At 43.1% G+C, this 20,667-nt stretch overlaps 1 protein-coding gene across 1 annotated transcript in view; it reads right to left on the minus strand.

Moving 5' to 3' along the window:
• The window catches only part of Nr1h4 (nuclear receptor subfamily 1 group H member 4), a 59,866-nt gene that overhangs the window by 12,878 nt on the left and 26,321 nt on the right, over positions 1-20,667 (minus strand). The window contains exons 3-7 of the mRNA XM_052753761.1: positions 12,955-13,107; positions 10,313-10,446; positions 8,394-8,492; positions 7,957-8,056; positions 3,641-3,787 (exon numbers count right to left, since the gene is read on the minus strand). Of these exons, the coding sequence (XP_052609721.1) occupies positions 3,641-3,787; positions 7,957-8,056; positions 8,394-8,492; positions 10,313-10,446; positions 12,955-13,107 (633 nt within the window). The remainder of the gene's footprint in view (positions 1-3,640; positions 3,788-7,956; positions 8,057-8,393; positions 8,493-10,312; positions 10,447-12,954; positions 13,108-20,667) is intronic.

The raw sequence follows: 20,667 nt of genomic DNA on the forward strand, positions 1-20,667 counted from the left end.
TGCTAGTGGGGGTGGGGGTGGCTAGCTTCCACATCAGATGCTCGTAGTGTCCCCTTCCTGAAATGTGACGATCAAAAACCATCTCCAGATGCTGTCCAAGGGAAGAAGTGGATGGACCATCCCAGGTTGGGGACCACTGTACTATAATGTAAAATCAGCACTTTTAGCTGAGGGCATTACATGGTTTTAAAATCTCCCTTTCCCAACAAAGGCATTCGCTAAGAATAAAGAAGGAGCATTGGAAATTTGAGGAGGAAACAGCATTAAGGCAATGGTTTCCCATAAGGTTACGAGTGACTGGGGAAGAGTGTCAAGTTGAGAGTTCTCGGTTGCACTTGTGCTCAGCACCATAAGGCGAGCTGTCTTAGTTTTCCAGGTAAAGCAAGTGGCGAGTTACCAGGTGAGTCATTGTCCCAGGCGAGGGGAAAGCAAAGAGCTGCAGCTCCATGCTTGCTTAGCACACGCCAGGCCCTGGACTTAACTCCCAGCACAGCATAAAGCGAGTAGATGGTACATGGCTGAAATCCCAGCACTTAGAAGTAGAGGCAGGTGAAAAAAAAAGTTCAGGACCATTCTCTCCTGCACAGTGAACTCAAGGCAAGCCTGGGTTATAGGAGAACCTGTCTCAAAACCGCTTTCCCCAAATAAGTAAGGAGTTGAGTATGTCCAGCAAGTGATCCAAGAAAGGATCGTATTGATGGAGCAGAAGTTAAGGGCTGAGGGAAATGAAGTCGGGCAAAAAGCAGTCCAGTGGTGTTAGGATAGTGGATGGCTTGGTGCAAAGTGCTTACTGTGCAAGCCTAACCACTTGAGTTTGGATCCCCAGACCTGCCAGACACAGTAGCACAACCATCTGCAATCACAATACACCCTTACCAGGATGGGGACAGGAGCAGGGTTGCCGAAACCTGGCTGAGTGGCTAGTACAGCAGAGAACAGGAGAGCCCCTGTCTCAAGCGAGGTCTGAGGTGAAGACCAACATTTGAAACTGTCCTTCTAGCCTCCACAGGTCCACCATGAGTGTGGTTCCCACTCTCGCACACAGAGGAAGGAAGTAGATCAGCCAATGGATGGCAGATTCATGGATGATGGTTAGTAAATGGAAGCTCTTTAAAAGAAAGAGGCACTGGAGTCAGAGTTGAAGAAGTGAGTGAGCTGGAGCATTCGATGATGATGATTCTGTCTCCTGCCCCAGCCTTTCAAAAACCTAGGCACTGCAGCTTTTAGAGGAGATGTATGGGTGTTAACAGGGTCTATGTCTGGTGCATGGTTAATAAAATCTATCTCTAAGTATCACAAAGAATAAATTATGTATTTGTATGTTTATGATGCAAGATGTGGGCCACGATGATGCCCGACTCAGATCTTCCTGGACAAGTGCATAGTAGGGCCACGGTGGCCCTAACTCCTGTGAATGTTAGGAACACACTGATGTCAGTGGCATCCCAGCCACTGACTGATCACAGCCAGCACGTTCATGTGGGCATCTCCCACCTCATCCCTCTCCATTAGCCTAGGTTAGACCTCAGCACTGCGCTCTGCATCTCTTCCCAGTCAAGCCTTGCTCTCCCCTTTCACAGGTGTCAGATCAACATGGTGGTGTGAAGGCTCTCTTTGGCCAAACCCAACTCCTCCCCTGTTATTTTTCAGAGAGATTTCCATCAATTGGTCCTTTGCATTTTTGATCTCTTCCTTTAGTTGCTTCTCATGAGACCCAAAGATTACAGAGTTAGGAGGAAGCCCGAGCTGCGGCAGGTATCGAATCAGTGTTAACTTTGGATACCACAATCAACCCAGCCCCTAACAGATCATGCAGAAATTACTTTCATAACATTGAGAATTTTCTTCTTAGAAATCCAGTAATGGGGGAAGGAGAGAGGTAGAAAGGAGAAGAGGGAGAGAGGAAGAGAGAGAGAGAGAGAGAGAGAGAGAGAGAGAGAGAGGGAGGGAGGGGGAGGGAGGGAGGGAGGAAAAAAGAGACGGGAAGAACATTAGGATATTAGAATATATGGGTAATTGATTAATTCCCCTTCAGATCTCTACTCATCAAAACATTTTCATTTCTATGGCAGAAAGCCCACTCCGCTTTGTCATGTGGCACCTGAGCAAACTTCACACAACTCGTCTTGAGGAGGAACCAGGGCACAGCAGAGTTCCTGCACCTACACCTCCTGCACCCACACATCCTGCACCCACAGCTTACACTCAGATCCCTAGCGGATGTTGATCCTTCAGAATAACCTCTTCAAGAAGATCCGGAAAAGGGACTTCCTGCTATTTAATTTTCAGGGTGGGAAAAAGCAGGCACTCTGATACCTGGGAAGAGCCGTGGGGGAGGCAAGTAGCAGACAGGACAGCTGAAGAGAAACCTCAACTCATTTGTCCATTCTTCCCCCCATTAATTCTACAGATGTCTCTTCAGCACACAAGTACCTACTCCTAGAACCAAGTGCTGGGACACACACACCTCTACACACACACCTCTACACACCTCCAACACACATGCACATGCATACACACTGCTTAAAACAAGGTCCTAACACATGTGAAAAATAAAATCTACCACCTGAGATGTATTTGGCGGCCTTTGACTGCCTACATATTGTGGGCCAGAATCAATACTTTAAAAATGTAGACTATAATCCATACTTCTGGACAGCACAATGCGTTTCAGAGGGTGAAAGTCTGGGACAACAGCCTGAAATTCTCATTCTCTTTCCCCAGGACCAGGGACCCACCCTTGAGACCTCTTATCTCCTCCGTGGTATCTTCCATCCCAGCTTTTCATAAGGAGACTTGCAAATATTTATTTTCATGTTTTCCCTCTTCTGTTCAAAAACCTTCAGCATCTCCCTGTTGCTTAGAAAATAACAGAATCTTTAGCCCAACATTCAAGGCCCTTAACCATCTAGTCATATTTCCCTCCTCTCTGTTCCTTTTTATTGTAAGCCTAAATCCATTGCCTCAACCGCACCCACCTCTTATGGACACGCCCAAGATTTCTGATCTTTAATCCTTCACCCACACTGCTCCTTCTGACCTACAAGTGCACCCCAAGCATCCAGATGAAGTGCTGTTCAAGGCCCAGTTCAAACGCTAACAAAACCTTCCAGACTAGAAAGCTTTCCAGTTAGAAGTTAGCTCTCAGCTAGCTGTTCTACCATTTTACTGGACTTTGTAAGTTCCCCTCTTTCTACCAGACCTTAAACTTCACAAGGGAGGCAGCCTGTGTGATCAATCTCTTCACTTTAGCACTTTCTCTCTAAATTTTATTTTGAATAGGATAGATAATAGCTTGACACTGGTCTTTTATACCTATAGGTTGAGAATAAATGAATCTTTTTTTTCTAAACTGGATAAACACAGTCCCGTTATACTATTTTCAATCAGATGAACCTTTTAATATTTCAGGAGTCTCCTTCTGATCCTTCATCTTGGTTCACAGAAGAATACTTTGCTGTTACCAAAAGGATTATTGAGCCAAGGTTCCAAAAAACCTATCCATTTAACCTGTATCTTTTAGAGCTATTCTTCACGCCAGGCACAGGGTCATGTAATGTTGCCTGGTAGACTGGGGCCCATCTTCATGGTATGCTCCAATTTTACTTGGACTAACAAACCCTTTAACTCCATCACTTACCACTGTTTCGAATTCTTTCTTCCAACAGGTCTGCATGTCCAATGGGAAGTTTCTTATTGAAAATCTCTGCTGAGCGGAGGAACATGGCTTCCACTGCTGACCCTTTCAGCAACGCAATCTGATCCTCGTGGTCCAGTGTCTGAAACCCTAAGGCAATGATCAAACAGGATCAAGGAGTTTGTCCAACGCTATTTCACACTGTTTATATAGGATAATATTGCATGCATACGATAAGATTTCATCATCGCCATCATCCATACTGATAGAGCATTTCCATCAACCGATCTTGTAGTTGTTTTACAGCAGGTCTTCAAGGGCAGTCCGCTGAATACCTTACCGAACCCCCCAGAGAGAGGCTGGCTTTTTTCTGCACTGAGTCAGGTTTACTAGAGAGATGCAGTGAGAACAGAGGCCAAGCACACAGCAAGCGCATACATAATGGCAGAAACAAGCTGACTCCCGCGAAACAAGCATCAGAAACCCGGGGTAGGCAGATTCTCTTGGAGTTATTACTCTGGTCACACCTGGCATGCAGGGTCAACTCAGAAAAGAAAAGCATCCAGAGCCAGAAAAATAGTCTTCATATGTCCTAAATATTGGGCTGGCTCCCGGGGCTTAGTTAGAATGCAGAGAATGAGTAACATATCCCACAAGTCATCCTGAGGGATATTTTCTGAGCTAAGGTCTGCACCATGCCATGTAGAGAAACAGACAAAACTGGGGAAGAACTTTTAGCTTCAAGGATTAGAACCCCATCTGGAAGTCACAAAGTCCTCCTCCAGACTTTTAGAACTGCCTCTTCCTGCCCCAGCCACTGCTCTGACTTCCTCCCCATCTCCCCTCTCCTCCTCTCTCCTCCTGAGGCTCTGGTTCTACTGAGATCTGAACATGTGCTGTTTGTCTCAGAGATGCCCTTCCCTGGTCTCCCCCGCCCCCCAGGCATCAGTTCTCTGCTGCAAAACTATCCTGTGTAAAGCTCCAGGCTCTCACTAGATCCATCTGCTTCATTACTGTCCACAGACAGAATGTACCACTACCTGTCATGATGCAATGAATTCATTGGCTTATGTAATGGCTGCTCCCTACGTTGCAATATAAACTTTTTAGAGCAGAGACTGTCTGTTTTACTTACATTTATAACCAACCTCAATGCCTGACATGTAATAGGTGCCCGACATTATTTGTTGGGCAGCAGAACGAATGAGTTAATAAATGACAAAACCCCACAAATTTTTGTGCATACCAACACATGATATATATATATATATATATATATAGATAGATAGATAGATAGATAGATAGATAAATAGATAAAGAGAGAGAGAGAGAGAGAGAGAGAGAGAGAGAGAGAGAGAGAGTGAGAGAGAGAATGTCGTCAATGTCTAATAGCTTAGGAGAGGAACCAGCAAAGAGAATTCAAAGACAGCAAGGCTAAAGATTAACAGTCACAATCTGGTCCAGAGAGTTAACTCAGTTGATAGAATGATTGCCTAAACCTATATGAAGCCTTGGGGACCACCCATTCCCCAGCACTGCATAAAATTTAACATTGGATGTGGAGGTACATGCCTGTAACCTCAGTACTTCTTGATCTAAAGTTCAAGGGCATTTTCTATTATATCATGAGTTTGGGGTCCATCTGGCCTCCATGAGACCCCGTCTAAAAGAAAAGTCCCTATTCTGAGAACCTAAGGGCTCCTCTGCAGGCAGGACCATGCTTTCTACTTACTGGGTCTCCAGCACTGTGGACAGTGTCTGGGAGAGGACGTACTAAATAGAAAGACTGATTTCCCACAAAATCCCCTTTCAATATTGGCATTATACTACCATTGCTGATACCTGTAATGTTATTTCTATAATTGCTGTTGGGGGGAAAGATTGGCAAAGGCTTTTTGCCTTTATTTCCTTCTGTGTTTTAAGATCTTTCCTTCTGCCTTATTCACTGAACACACATTAATTGTGCTCCCCCTCAGAAACTGGGACTAGGAATGAATGTCATTGCTTTCCGAGAGCCACATCTTATCTGCTTCTTGTCACTTATTATTTCTCAGATGCAAAGCGACTGACCATTTGAACTGAAAAACATCTTCTCATAAATAATTTTTTTAAAAAATGTCATCGCCCTCTACCTTTTTTCATTTATTCCCCCCCACACACCGTTCTTCTTTTTGTGCGATCTTGGTTTTGAATCAAGAGGGGGTGTCACCTTAATTAGCATAGAACAAATTAAGCTTCTTTCATTGTTAGTAAAGACACAAGAGAATATTAAAGTCTCAATGACAGCGAGAACTTTCTCTCCACGTTTTATGAGTTTCATTAGGCTAATGTCTGTCTGTGACGCATTTAATAAAAGAATAGCATAATGCTGGCAAAAAGAGGCAAATTAGCATGTCTAATTAAAAACCTGTGTTGGAGGTTGTTGTCTGTAACTTAACGAATATTATGCTGTTACTATGGGTATTTATGGCACTCTATACAATGAAATTGTAAATGCACTAACATTCTTTAAAATTCTTTTGAGACATTTGATTAGGTAGCTCAGGCTAGCTTTGTTGATGGTTTTTATTTTCCACTGAAACAATCACGTCTTAGTGACACGGACACACTGATGGGGCAGGTTGGGAAATGTGGCTCAGCACAGCAGTTTCTTCACTGGAGAAGTTCATACGCTTAGCACTTCAAGACACACCCTTTCCTTTACCTTACACATACCGTTCCTCAACCCCTACGAATTTTTGAATCGATCTTCCACGTTTCCTCCTTCTCTCTTCTACTCTTATTATTTTATTTTGAACCTTCTTCCCCAGGCTTCCCTAGTAGCAGACCAACTGCTCCTCCCGCTTCGTCTCTTTCCACTCAGGTCCGCCTCATATACACCTGATAAGGCCATCTATCTGCAACAAAAATTTCATTGTTTCCTAAACCTCTTTACCACCCGGGGGCAATGGCTAAATTCCTTAGTTAGGCCCTGATCATTTGCTGCCAATTTGCTTTACTATGTAATCCAAGAGCCTGCCAAAGACGTTCTGTAGCCACGCTGGAATTCTTCTCCCATAGTGTGTGTGTGTGTGTGTGTGTGTGTGTGTGTGTGTGTGTGTGTGTGTGTGTGTGTGCAGGATGACATATATGTTCATGTGTGTGGTTTTTTATTGTGTGTGCATCTGTGCCTGTGAGTGTGGCTTTGTGAAGGTCAGAAATCAACACTGAGTGTCTTCTTCAAACACTCTCCATTTTATTTTTGAGACAGACTCACTGATCTGGACCTCACCGATTCAGCTAGCCTGGCTGGCCAGCAAGTCCTGGGGACCCTCCTGTCCTTTCCTCCCAAGTTCTGGGGTTAGAAGAGCATAACACCCATGCCTGGCTGTTTACATGGGCACTGGAAATCCAAAATTAGGTCTATATCTTTGACCTTTGCAGGTACTTGCGCGCGCGCGCGCGCGCGCGCGCGCGCACACACACACACACACACACACACACTAAAAAAATATAAATCTTAAAAAATATCCAACTTGTATGTAATTCTTTCTGAAGGCTCTTAGGTTTTCTCAAACCCGATTTCTCTATGTTCAAATAGCACTGTGTGTGTGTGTATGTGTGTGTGTGTGTGTGTGTGTGTGTGTGTGTGTGTGTGTGTGTGTGTGTAATAGCCTTTAACTACCCTTCTTTAAGGGAATAGCCTTAATGGTGCCATCAACCACTGCTTATTGAATAAGTGAATAAATGCCAACTTTGCAAAGTCTCAATTCTGGCCTATTGATTTGGAAGATTTTTTTTCTTTTTTAAGACAGGATCCAATGTATACCAGGCTGGTCTCAAACTTAATATTTAGCCAAGGATGACCCTAGACTTCTGTTTCTCCTGATTCGACCTTCTAAGTGCCAGGATTTATAAGCACATACCATGAGGCCCAGTTTACACAGTGTTATGGATCAACCTTGCAGCTTCATGCATGTTAGGCAGGTATTATACCAACTGAACTACAACTTCAGCCCAAGGAAGAGTTATTATAAATAATCCTGAATATGCTTTGTTGCTATGACTTTTCATGTCCATAAAAACTAGAAAGATTAAGTCAGATAGGATTTTGATTTTATAGTAAATTGAAGCTGTCAATGTTACAGGAAAACTGTACAATGTATTAGAGTAATTGCTAATGGAAAAACACCTAGCAAAGAAATCACGACAATAGACCTACCTGATCACATAAGAATGCTTTAAGAACTGAACAAAATATTGCCCACAGAGTGATTAATATGATCACGGCACATCTCACACATTTCAAGAACATTAACATTTATTGTTTTAAAAAGTACCTGGAAGCTTTTTTGTGAATTCTACAAGAACCTGTACATGACTGGTCGCCATTTCTGTTAATATGAGAAAATTTTCCTCTGCACTAAATTCTTCTTTTAACTAAATTTTAAGAAAAAAAGTGAATGATTAATCAATAAGCAGGAAAAGGATAACTCAATATAAAATCACTAAAGGAAAACAACAGACTTGACTAGAGAAATTTAAAGACCCAGATCACATTTCTAAGATCTTTGGAAATCAATTACTATTTACAAGATAGATCCATGACATCTTTTTTTAATTGCTTAAGACTGATGAAAGTTTGAATATATAACTTGAAGTCTCAAATACAATCACTTTGAGTAACACATTTATATGTAAGTCCCACCTTAAAGGTACTAACAGCTCCAGAGAAATGCTAACTTTGAACAAGTGTATATTCAGATAGCATACATACGATTTTATTGGTTATTTCCTGAGGCATTCTCTGTTTGCTATATGAATCCATAATATAATCCAGAAGGTGCTGCTGATCTGAGGTGAGTTCAGTTTTCTCCTACACTGGCAAGAAAATGAAAGGTGTGAGGGAGGGCAGTTGAGGGCGTATCCCAATACGTACACTCTCTGAAATGAACTGATAACAAAGGATTTTTCAAAGCCTTAAGAGCTATGGGCTTACACGTATTAGAAAGTAGGTTTCTCTGGGTCCAGGCATAATCAGTTACATATTTCCCTAAAGTTGTTTCAACTTGCTGGTTTTCCTATTTAGAAAATATGAACAATAAAATATCCTCTTCACATATGAATAAATATGGGAATAAATAGTAGTGTGAATATGGAGGCTGTTGAATCCAATCACGCTTGAATGTCAGTTGAAGTTCAAGGTTAAATCATAGCTTTAAAATGCTTCCTGTGAGCCAGGCGGAGGTGGCACACGCCTTTAATCCCAGCACTTGGGAGGCAGAGCCAGGTGGATCTCTGTGAGTTCGAGGCCAGCCTGGTGTACAGAGTAGTGAGATCCAGGACAGGCACCAAAACTACACAGAGAAACCCTGTCTCTAAAAACCGAAAAAAAAATGCTTCCTGTGTATTAGACAGAGAATCCATCTGTGCACACTCATCTATATTCAAGGACGGTAAACTGTGGTCTTTAGACCACATCTACCTTTATGAAGATAAAGTTTTACTGGAATGTAGTCATGCTCCTTTGCTGATATATTGTCTGTGCTGCTTTTAAATTAAAATGGCAGTTACATAGTTGTCATAAGGAATATGTAGCCAAAGCCTAAACTCCTACATATCTACACATTATAGAAAAAAAAAAAAACCAGTCTTCTGACACCACAGTCATCAGTCTGCTCAACCCGGATCCCAAACACCTCTCCCCTCTTCACTGTCTCTTGAGAAACATGAACCATTGTGTCAACTTTTTGCTTTCTTACACCAAAGCGTTTCTGATGAGGCACTCTGGCAGAGTGATCCTTTTTTTATAAGGTCAGCTCTTTCGAAGTCAATCCAAGCAATATGTTTAAAAACCTAACAGTGGATGAAGTTGTCCTTGCCAAACCGAATACAGGCAAAAGTGTAGCTTGGATATCATGGTTTATTGGTATTTCAACTACCAGCGAGTAAGAATCCTTCCAGATATTCTGTGACTTAACATTGTGTGTGTGTCTAACCAGCCCAGGTGTTCCTCACTTTGTCCCTAGTGAGTCAATGGATTTCTTAAGAGATTTTTGTTGTTGTTCAATTAAAAGGGTTTTCTCTGTTGGTCCACATATACGTGGGATTCTGTTTTACCCACTGATGAGGAGCAACCCACAGCCTCTCCTGGGTCCAGACTTCCCAAGTTGGAGCTTTCCTTCTCTCAGGGGCAAGGGTGAGGTGGGGAGTGTAGGTATGGTCTTCAAAAACTCAGCTGGAACCCAGGTCGGGCAGCGCAAGCTTTTAATCTCAGAATTCTGGAAGCAAATCCCAGCATTTGGGAGGCAGAAGCAGGTGGATCTCTGTCAGCTTGAGGCTATCCTGGTCTAAATAAGGTGTTCCAAGACAGCCATGTCCACAGTGAGATCCTGTCTCAAAAGAAAACCTCAAGCAGAACACTCCATCCTAAAGACTAAATCATTCCCACTGGCAGCCATTAGGTAGTAGTAGCCCGGAGAGAAGAGCTTTCACTTTTTACCTTATACACAGCTACTATTTAAAACTTCACACCTTTCCCTCTTGATTCAAAAGAAAAAAAAAAAGGACTCCATTTCAGTACACAGCTGAAATGGAAACTTGGCTGTGGCTAAGGCCTCAGCCTCCTGGCCATATCGGCAGGTTCCTGGAAACACAATTCCCGCTGACCTTGGCAACGCCATCACTCTCTGTTACCCTGCATGACTTGGTCGTGGAGGTCACTTGTCGCGAGTCCCGGCCTTCGCTGTCCTCATTTACCGTCTTATCTGCGTGCTGCTTCACATTTTTTCTTAGCCGTTTAGATTTACATTGAATTTCAGTTAACAAACCTGGGGGGGGGGGAAGCATAGAAAATCCTATTGGGTGTGTGGTCCTGAAGCAGCTGTTATATGGTCAGCTCAGGGGACAGTCAGAATTAATTCTAGCTCATTTGGTATTTGTTTGTTTGTTTTGGTTTTTTGAGACAGGGTTTCTCTGTGTAGCTTTGCGCCTTTCCTGGAACTCATTCTGTAGCCCAGGTTGGCCTCAAACTCACAAAGAACTGCCTGGCTCTGCCTCCCGAGTGCTGGGATTAAAGCCGTGGGCCACCATCGTCCAGCTCATTTGGTATTTAAAAGGAGAAGATCACGTGGAGCAATGGCTTCATGGTTAAGAGTACTTGCTGCTCTCCCAGAGGACCAGAGGAGCTGGCTTCCATCTGTGTGTGATTCCAGCTCCAGGGGATCCCATGCCCTCTCCTGGCCTCCTTGGGTACCCTAAGTACATGGATGTGTCTACACAAACACATATACATAAATAAAAATAAAATCTTCGGTAAAAATAAAAGGCCCATTTTTGACATCTGCAAGTCTTTGTCTTCATTTGTAAAATACAAAGAAACTGTTGCAGAATTTTGCTTAAACGCTTTACATTTTTTTTTTAAAGCTGGGTTTTATGTAAATAATTTGTGATACTAAAGGATTATACAAAGCACAAGATGTTCAGTCAATGGCATGGTAAGTGACAGGCTCCCCGTTCCTGGTCTAGGAGGTCAGAGGCACGGGCTTCAAAACATACAGTTACTATTATTCACCTATATTAATACTGTTCAATAGAGAGTACATTCAGTTTCACATTAAACTTATTGAATAAAACAAACGTGAACATCTTTCGGGGAAAAAAAATTGAAATCCTATTAACTCACAGGAGTTATTTAAAAACATAAAGGATACAATACTTAAGGAATGTGATTGTGTTAAAGACAGAGCCCCTAGTGTTGTGCTTCTGGGAGGCATTTGAAACTCTAAGAGGGGGCGTCACAGAAGATCTGTGGGTCACTAGTGGTGTGTCCTCGGATGGGACTGTGGCACCCCAGCTTCTTCCACATCCTGAGGGAAGCTTTGTGCTCGGTCACCACCCCCTGACCTTTGCCCCGCAGCACCTCCACCAGTCGCTTAAACACTGTGGAAAACAGTCATGGAACTTCTGAAAGCATGAACCCAGAGGAAATGGTCTCTCTTAATAATTCTTCTCCTGGGTATTCTTAAATAATGATAGAAACATGACTGACACAAAAGTGTCAGAATTGTTTTTTTTTTTTTTAAAGATCACGTAATGTCATCATTGATGACACTTGGAGCTTTAACAAGCAAGGCCCAAACACTTTCCATATATATTGGATTTCTTTGTTCTCTCAACGACAATGAAACACAGCCCCAGGAAGTTCGCTGTGCAGAAACTCATCAAACAGCTACATCTCTGACAGGGAGATTTTTGTGTTTATAAATGAAACTACAGACTTTCTGGGGAGGGTCTCTTAGCAAATGAGCTCCGATGGAACAAGCTCATATTTAAGTAATGAGCAACACGAACCACCCTGCGTCAGTGGCTTTCCACTGCCAGATTGGATTGCAGCCGCCGCCTCCATTCAGGCTCCTATTTCATGGATGCTAAAATGTGATTGTGATCAGCCCGTATAAAACTTTCATCCATCCAGGGCTGGATTATTTATTTACACAGGCCGATTATTCTCCCTCCTGCACACATTGTTTCTCTGGGTGCATCCCAGTGACCCATACAGTCTGGGAACAATCGGACCGGAGTCACCTTGCCCGGACTTTTATTTCATGGGGCATTCCTTCCTGAATGTTGTCATCTCCTTGGTGACATTTCTTCGCCTGTTTGTTTTGAGGGGGGACAAGGCATATCTCTAAATCTGAGTAGGCTGTAGGATGAAAAATTAATGATGTTATTCTAACATGCATTCCAATTTCTGATGAAGATGGTGATTCCTCATAACGCCAGTGTTTAATACAGTGTCCCTTTATCAGATTGAAGGACAAAATTATATTAAAACTCGGGGTAGTTAATTTCCTGTGTAAACCTATACAAATGGGCTCACAGCTACACTAAGAGGAGACGGATTCTTAATAAAATGACTTAGTTTAAAACGCTATTTAGATCATTCAGAGGCGGTTATTGTCCCAAGACTATGAATTTTTATGGTAATTAAGTAATAAATAAGAGGTACATTAAAATCAAATTTAGAGGAGCCTTTCAGAATGCCGTTCTATAAGCTCACCGAACCAAGTTATTGCAATAATATGTTGATGACATATCACTCCTTGTATAAATTCCTTACAACAAAGGAAAACAAGACCCAAACCAAACCCCAGGCGTTTCTTTCAGAGAAATAAGATGGTCTTTACGTGGCCGTTGAAACAATTCAGTGGGCCATTGCCCTTTCCAAGAACTGAGGTGACTCAGCTGACTCCGTCGTTCATGTGGGATGATTGAGTTACCTGGCACCTGCCTCCTTTAAGAGGTTTTAGTGGAATTTAATGGCTTGAAGTGGATACCTGTATACATACATTCAGCCAACATCCCCATCTCTTTGCACTTCCTGAGTCGACACTCCTGACACTTGCGTCGCATGTACATGTCCATCACACAGTTGCCACCATTTTTACACTTGTACACGGCATTTTTGGTGATGCTCCTCCTGAAGAAACCTGTGGGAGAAACACTGGAAAGTGTGAGAAGATCCTGAACAAGTTTGCAAGAAATACATCCGGATCATGTCCATCACACAGTTGCCCTTATTTTTACACTTGTACACGGCATTTTTGGTGATGCTCCTCCTGAGGAAACCTGAGGGAGAAACACTGGAAAGTGTGAGAAGGTCCCACACAAGTACGTCAGGGCATTTTTTCATTAACTGCTGGGGATCACCCAGATGAGCCTTGAGCAAAGGGACCTGCAGCAATGGATACTTTGCTGTGTGCTGTTGTTGAAAGGGGAGCTGTTTTAAATTTATCTCTCTAAAACAATGGCAAGTGGGAATTAGGGCCTTTCTTAGGAAAAAAAATCAGTTTGTTTTAAATATATATTACTTCCATTTATCTTTATTGGGGGACAATTACAGGCCAGTAAGTACTAGGTGCTGCCACTATAAAGGCGAGCAATCCATCCCTGCCCTCCCAGAGTTTAAAGGTTGAACAAAAGCAAATGCATGCAAATAACTAAACAAGAGAAGACTAAGGGTTGTGTGGAAGCTGACTGGATGCATGCTGAGGCGTAACAAGTGCAGGGAATGGTTAATAGAGCACCTAAGGGGGCTAGAGATTTGGCTCTGTGGTCAAGAGCACGTGATGCTCTTGCAGAGGACCGGGGTTAGGTTCTCCAAGCTCACATGGTGGTTTACAACCACCCATGACTCCAGTTCCAGGAATCTGACACCTTCTTTTGGCTTCCGTGAACACCAGACATGCAGGCGGTACACATTTTGCAGACAAAAACACCCAGACAACACACAACAGGAAATACAGAATCCTTTCCTAAAGCTTAGAAAGTGAGCAGTAAGCAAAAAGTCAGAAAGTGTGTTGTTGTTTACCAGGCATTTCAGGGGGAAAGTTGTGCTCAAGGTTTTAGTTTTTCAGCACTTATTATGACAGCCTTGCTAACAATAAAAATGCCAAGCCTGATTTAAAAGAAGATATCTCCCCAGAGAAGATAGAGGACAGCTGTAGCCACTTCAGGTAAGATGCCTAAAGCCAGGAAGGGGAGGCGACCTCCTTCTGCCCTTGTGACCCATATCTACTTGTTCTCTTCCAACTGGTCACCCATAAGATTCCAACAATTCCAGATTCGGTGTGGTGGTGAGCAGGGACACGTATTTGGGAAGCAAGAGAAGTAACAGAGAAACTCGCTCTTGCTTGGTACAGCAGCTTACACACTCACCCACAGTTTCAGTTTCCGAGGTTTTCATGACATGTGGTAAACCATAGTTCAAAGATACTAATAGAAACTTCCAGAAATAAGCCCCTCATAAATTTTGCAATGGTCCATCTTTCTGAGCAGTGTGATGAAATCTCGCACAGTCTCACCCAGGATATGAATCATCTCTTTAGCCAGCAAATCCATGGTGTACAGATAACCCACCCAGTGGCACTTAGAGATCTCACTTGTGCAACTATTACTACTGCATATCATTCTGTTTTGTCAATGACTATTACTGATAATATCTTCCTTGCCTAATTCATGCCTGTATAGTTATATATATATGGTTCACACAAAGCCTCCACTGGGTATCTTAGAATTCAGCCATGGTGGATGAGGGGCACTATTGTGTTATAAGCTGGGTGTATGTGGCAAGTTCAAAGTTGACACTCCTCTTGGGGTTGGGTCATGAATTACCCTTCCCACCACTGGAATACTTTCATTCACAGTTCCTTGATGAGGGCAAAGCTGTTCCAGTTCTAGTTCATAGCTGTATTGAGGGATTTGGTGGTTTACTCCTGTCCAAGTTAGTGTTAGCTGTCGATTTGACCCCACCTAGAATCCACAGGATTTTTAAAAGTCTCAGTTGAGTGATTGCCTTTATTAGGTTGGTCTGTGAGGATAGCTATGCAGGACTCTTAAGTGTGAACTGATGTAGGAGGGCCCAGCCCACTGTGGGTGGCACCATTCTCTGAGCAGATAGCTGGTCTTGGGCTGTCTAAGGGCAAACGTGGGCCTGAGCAAGCCAGGAGTGAGTCAGCAGACAGTGTTCCTCCAGCTTGGTTTCTACTGTACTTCTCTGGCCGTGAAGGAGTTCTCTGCTGAAGGTAACGCTGCAGGAAACAGCCAACAGGCCTGTCTTGAGGTCCTCCCCTGACTTCCCTCAGTGACGGACTGGGGCCTCGAAGCGTAAGATGAAATAAACCTTTCTTATCCTATGTTGCTTTTGGTCAGAGTGTTTTATCACAGCCACAGAAAGAAAATTGGGGGTCATTCTAAAGTGCTTATAAAGGTCGCGTCACATTTTAGAGAGAGGGGAGCAATTATGGTGTAGATATGGATAGTTGCATATGTATTATGAAAACTTACCCAGCTATCATTCAAAAATTATTTCAATAGCCGGGCGGTGGTGGCGCACTCCTTTAATCCCAGCACTCGGGAGGCAGAGCCAGGTGGATCTCTGTGAGTTCGAGGCCAGCCTGGTCTACAGAGTGAGATCCAGGAAAGGCGCAAAGCTACACAGAGAAACCCTGCCTCAAAAAACCAAAAAAAAAAAAAAATTATTACAATAAATTAACTATAGTATAAGAATTTCCCAATGCCTACAAATTGGAAAGAATCAGACGTTGAGCTGGGGTGACTCTAATTCCAAGTAGGGGAATCAGAGAAGGTTTTAGGAGAACTTTGAGTGACGGCTTACAGAATCATTTTTGAAATGTGTACCGTGAGAGAGGAGAGACCTTCTGAGAAGGAGCAAGGCAGAGCGTTACAGAAGCTCTGGGGGAAAGTAGACAATCCATCCAGGTAGCCATGCGGAGTCTGGAAATATGAGTGAGGGGTGGTTAAGGGGTTGAAGAGAGAAAATAAATATTAAATGCCCTGGAAAGCCATACAGAGGGATCTTTGCTATGTAGGAAAAGAGGAGTTCTTCAAGAATTTGGCAGTAGAAGGTATGGCCTAAGCTTCATGTGGAGAAAATTCTTGGAGAACAAGAGGAAGTAAGGGGGAACTGGAGACTGGAGACCATGACCATACCATAGCTGAGAGGTTAGAGATGCTGCCTAGGCTAGACCGGGAGAGAGACCTAAAAAGAGAAAAGAAGAGAACATGCTAGCCTTGGGTAGCTCACTAAATGTGAAAACAGAAGCTGCACGAAAAGGTAGATATGTCAAGGCTGGCTTAGCCCTGGGCTCCTCTGTCAGCTGTCTGCATTTCAGGAGGAAAGATCTTAACACTTTCCTAAATGTTAAATCCAACCAAATCAAATCTTTCAAAAAAGAACACTTTATGCTTCAGATTAGCATTGATATTGAGAGCGCAAATACCGAAGTGTGCGTTTTTAGTGAGTAAAGCAAAAAGAACTCTTTCCCCCAGTGCCAAACCATGAGCTCAATGAACACCTCAGCCTGCCTGCATGAGTCAGTCTTCTCTCGAGTCCGCCTAGGGATGATTCCTTTTAAAACTGCAATAGGTACTGATAGACAGCTCAATAGTTGAGAAAATGAAACTCCTTATTCCAAGATGAATCAAAGGAAGGGTGCACAGAACAAGTCTGCAGGTTTTCTTCTTTCTCTTTACCTCTGGTATTATCCAAAAAGGAAATCATTATCATCTCAATAGCTGAATTAATTAGCTTTCACTCTGGGAAAGCAACACAATATTATCACTACATCATTTAAATGTGGGCACATATACTCTATTTATACTTTATGCAAATCTATCCATACACAAGCTATGCCTCTATCTTGCTCTTTCTTGTGCATATTCAACAATGCTCATATCAGAAAAGTCATTTGAAAATGAATGGAAAGGAAATTCACAGAGGAACAGAGCCTTCCTGATAATAGATGAGCCGTGGGGAGGACTGCCATGGCCAACTTGGGGGTAGGGAATCCTGGCTTGCAGGACAGTTTGGAGATGGCATTTTCATGGATCTTGTAATTCTAACGAATATTACCCACCATTTTTGTCCTTTATATACATAGGATCCAGCAGCCATGTGCTAGTCCCAAGTCATACACACATGCATGCATGTATGTCACTTTGGACATTCGTGGTTGACATGGGTATCTATGGGTAGTATGAACTATCATTCAATGTTTTACATGTTTAAGGATCTTTAAGACAGCAACAAGCATAGAACTCAGAATTCTTGACATAGAACATGGCCTACACAGAGATCGCTTTACATACTCTTACTTTGTTTCATATGTTGTTCCAAAAATACATGTGGTATTTATTTAATACTTAATCCAATGAGGTAGTGCTAATTATTTCTGTCCCATGGGAGAGGACCTTGAGTTCCACAGAGGCTGGCTTGCTCAAAGTACAACAGGTAATGAATTGTAGAGCCTGGATTTGAATCCTGGTAGGCTCAGTTCAACCACTACCTTCACAGGCCTTCAAATAGAATAAGGAGTTTGTATTCCAAAACATTTCCTCAAGACATTAATTTCCCCAAATCTCACCCAGCATGGAAAAACCCAGCCTGTAACAACGATCTGTTACCTTCCCCAAAGCTGGATCCATGGTGAGTACCTAGCAGTCTCTTTAATGATGTTAAAATGAACCAAAATATTGAGTCATTTGGGTATGCTTGGTTGATTTTTCATTTTCTTTCCATCCCAAGAGGATAGTCATCATTTTGTGCTTGTTTACTTCAACAAGTCTCGCTCTCATTGAAAGGATGATTCTGGATCATCAAAAATGTAAAAGATGGGTGAATACATCTAGAGTAGGGAGAAGCAGAAGCCGCTTAGCTGGGAAGAGTTTGGAGAACTTGCCCCAAGCTTTGGAATGGAATGAATCTCACAGGTTCTGTGAGTGGTGGCCCAGCACCCATGAAGAGTCCCCAGAGAGAAGGCGAACCTCAGTGGGGATGGCAATTGCAGCTCAAAGCCTCTGAGAAATTACGCATGAGCTAAATCTGTGAAGAGGTGCCTGCCTGAAGAGCTCACTGAAAACCAATCGATGAAAATACAACCTATCAAGACTGGAGGTGTGCAGCAAAAGGAATACTTTCAGGGGCGCGCATGCGCATGTGGGTTGGGGAGGAACTGACAGAGTTAAAATGCATTTTCTATGTTGAGATCTAAAACTCGATGACCTAAGCGTTGCTTTCAGGGAGCTAAGAAAGAAGGGAAGATTAATCACAAAGAAGGCAAAAAAAAAAAAAGAAAAGAAAAGAAAATAGTTTTAAAAAATCAGAGCAGAGGAGCTGGCAAGATGGTTCAGTGGTTAACAGCACCAGCTGCTCTTCTAGAGGACCCAGGTTCAATTCCCAGCACCCACATGGCAGCTCACAACTGTCTGTACTCCTGTTCCAGGGGATCTGATGCCCTCATACAGACAGACCTGCAGGCAAAACACCCATGTACACAAATTAAAACTAATTTTTAAAAAAATCAGAGCAGAAATCAATGTAACTTCAAATAGGAAAACAATATAAAAAAATCAATGAGACTAAAAGATGAGTTCTCTCAATAAAATTAATAAATCCCTAGAGAGACTAATCAATAAAAATGATACTGATTATGAATATCACACACAAGTGAAATAGGCCCTGTCAGTACAGATCCATTATAAGGAAAACAAGGGAAGAAAGAACTCTATAGATTATAAAGAACTCTAGGCTCACAAACTTGATAACTTCGATGGAATTCCTTGAAGAATGCCTATCAACACTTACCTGTGGGGAACTGATTGACAAAACAGGCTTATCCAATAAAAGAAACTTAGTTAATAAACAACCTCCCAAAACAGAAGCTTCCAGGCCCAGGTGGTTTCGCCAGTTAATTCTATCAACCATCTGAAGACGAAGGACCATCTGTCTCTTCTCTTTTCCAGAAGACAGAGGAACACTTTCCAGCCTTTTTAGAGGCCAGCAATACTTCAATATCAAAAAAAACAAGAACACTTAAGAAAAGAAAACTAGAGGTCTCCATCTCTTTTTCCTTTGTTTGTATAGGGTGCATGGGCAGGTGCGCATGCCTGTTGACACTCATGCAAAGGTCAGAGCAGGCTTTTCAAGGCGTGGCCCTCTATCACTCAGTCTTATTGCCCTGAGACAGGGCATATCACTGGAAGGTCATTTCATCTGGGCTGGCTGTCCAGCTGACTCTTGGGATCTACCTGTCTTCTTTGAAGCTAGGGTTATAGGTGCTCACAGCCATGCCTGGTTGTTAGTCTACATGTCTGGGATTCACCTCAGGTCTTTGTCCTTACACAGAGCAAGTGGTCTCACATGGGCCATCTCCCCAGCCCGTTAGAATTTTTGTTTTGTTTTGTTTTGGTTTTGGTTTTGTCTGGCCTTGTGGTTTCAACTCTGTTATATAATGATGACTTCACTGGGTAGATTCTGAAATGAATTTCTCTTGATACGATTTGAACCAAACCTTTCATCATTTTTCCAAAATTTGAGCTTACTTCAGAACACCTTGACTCTAATCCAACAGGAAGTACCACATGCCACAAAGCCTCTCGGCCTTCTCCTCTAAGGATAAAGCCCATTATCGGCAGCTGTTGTCTCATCAAGACTACTGGCAACAGTAACTAGACCAAGATGAATTTGCCTGTCATAACTGCCTAGAAAAGAGGCAGTCATGAGTATCATTGGCAGTAATGAGTAGAACTCTCTAGACTTCAGAGACTGCACAAGAACTCCATGCTGCTATACATGCAGCTTTGTTGGGCCCAAGAGGATGGAGCGCCATGGTGGATGGATATGTGCAAACTGCCTTAAAGACTTGTCAGCCAGGTTCGGTGTAAGCGATGGCCAGCACTTCCGCGTCCCCCAAACATTGCTTCTCAGATGTGGAGGTAGCACAGGGGTAGAGCATTTTTCTAACATGTGTGTTTTCCCAGTACCACAACCAAACAAATACATGTATAGAAAGCACTGCCTCTCAGATAATCAACAGGCTAAAAGTATTGAAAGACTGTCAGAGCCTCCTGGGAGACCAGAAGAGAAGCAGGCCACCCCCAGACTCCAAGGCCCTCAACCTCCTCCTTCACCCAGCAGAAGCTGGGCTGGAATGCCTCCCCCCACCCCAGGACAGTTCTCATCTGGCCCTCCTCTGTCTTTTCTTCCATGTTGAATGGAGGGAAGATGATGCAACTATCCAAATAAAAAGCAAAATGAAACAAAACTAAAGACCTAAAAACTAGAAAGTGTGATGTCATGGGTGACAGCCTCTGCAGAGTGGCTTGGAGTAGAAGTGGGCGGGGGCAAAGGTCATTTCCTGACAATTCTCCCTTAACTTCACTTTGCTTCAGAACCACAGGGACTCTCTTCGGGGGCATGTTTACTAAGCGATGACGGAGTCTAAAAGGACAGAAAGTATAATTCCGCTGACACCCTTGTCCCTACTGGGTGCCTGCTGAGAACAGAGGGCAGGGACCATGCTGTGATAGACCATGGCTCTGCGTGTCCTTAAGAGTCATTTAGATGCCCATGTAGACAAACTTTTGGGAGCTGCGGACTGACCTCAACACCCCTCAGGAGTCCGGGCTCCGACAAGCAAATTTCCACCACGGGTGGCATCTGGGGCTGCTTGAGGCAGTAGCCTACAAAG

The sequence above is a fragment of the Peromyscus californicus genome, unplaced genomic scaffold (genome assembly GCF_007827085.1).
Source record: "Peromyscus californicus insignis strain IS unplaced genomic scaffold, ASM782708v3 Scaffold_24__1_contigs__length_46423439, whole genome shotgun sequence".
In the NCBI taxonomy this organism is placed as follows: Eukaryota; Metazoa; Chordata; class Mammalia; order Rodentia; family Cricetidae; genus Peromyscus; species Peromyscus californicus.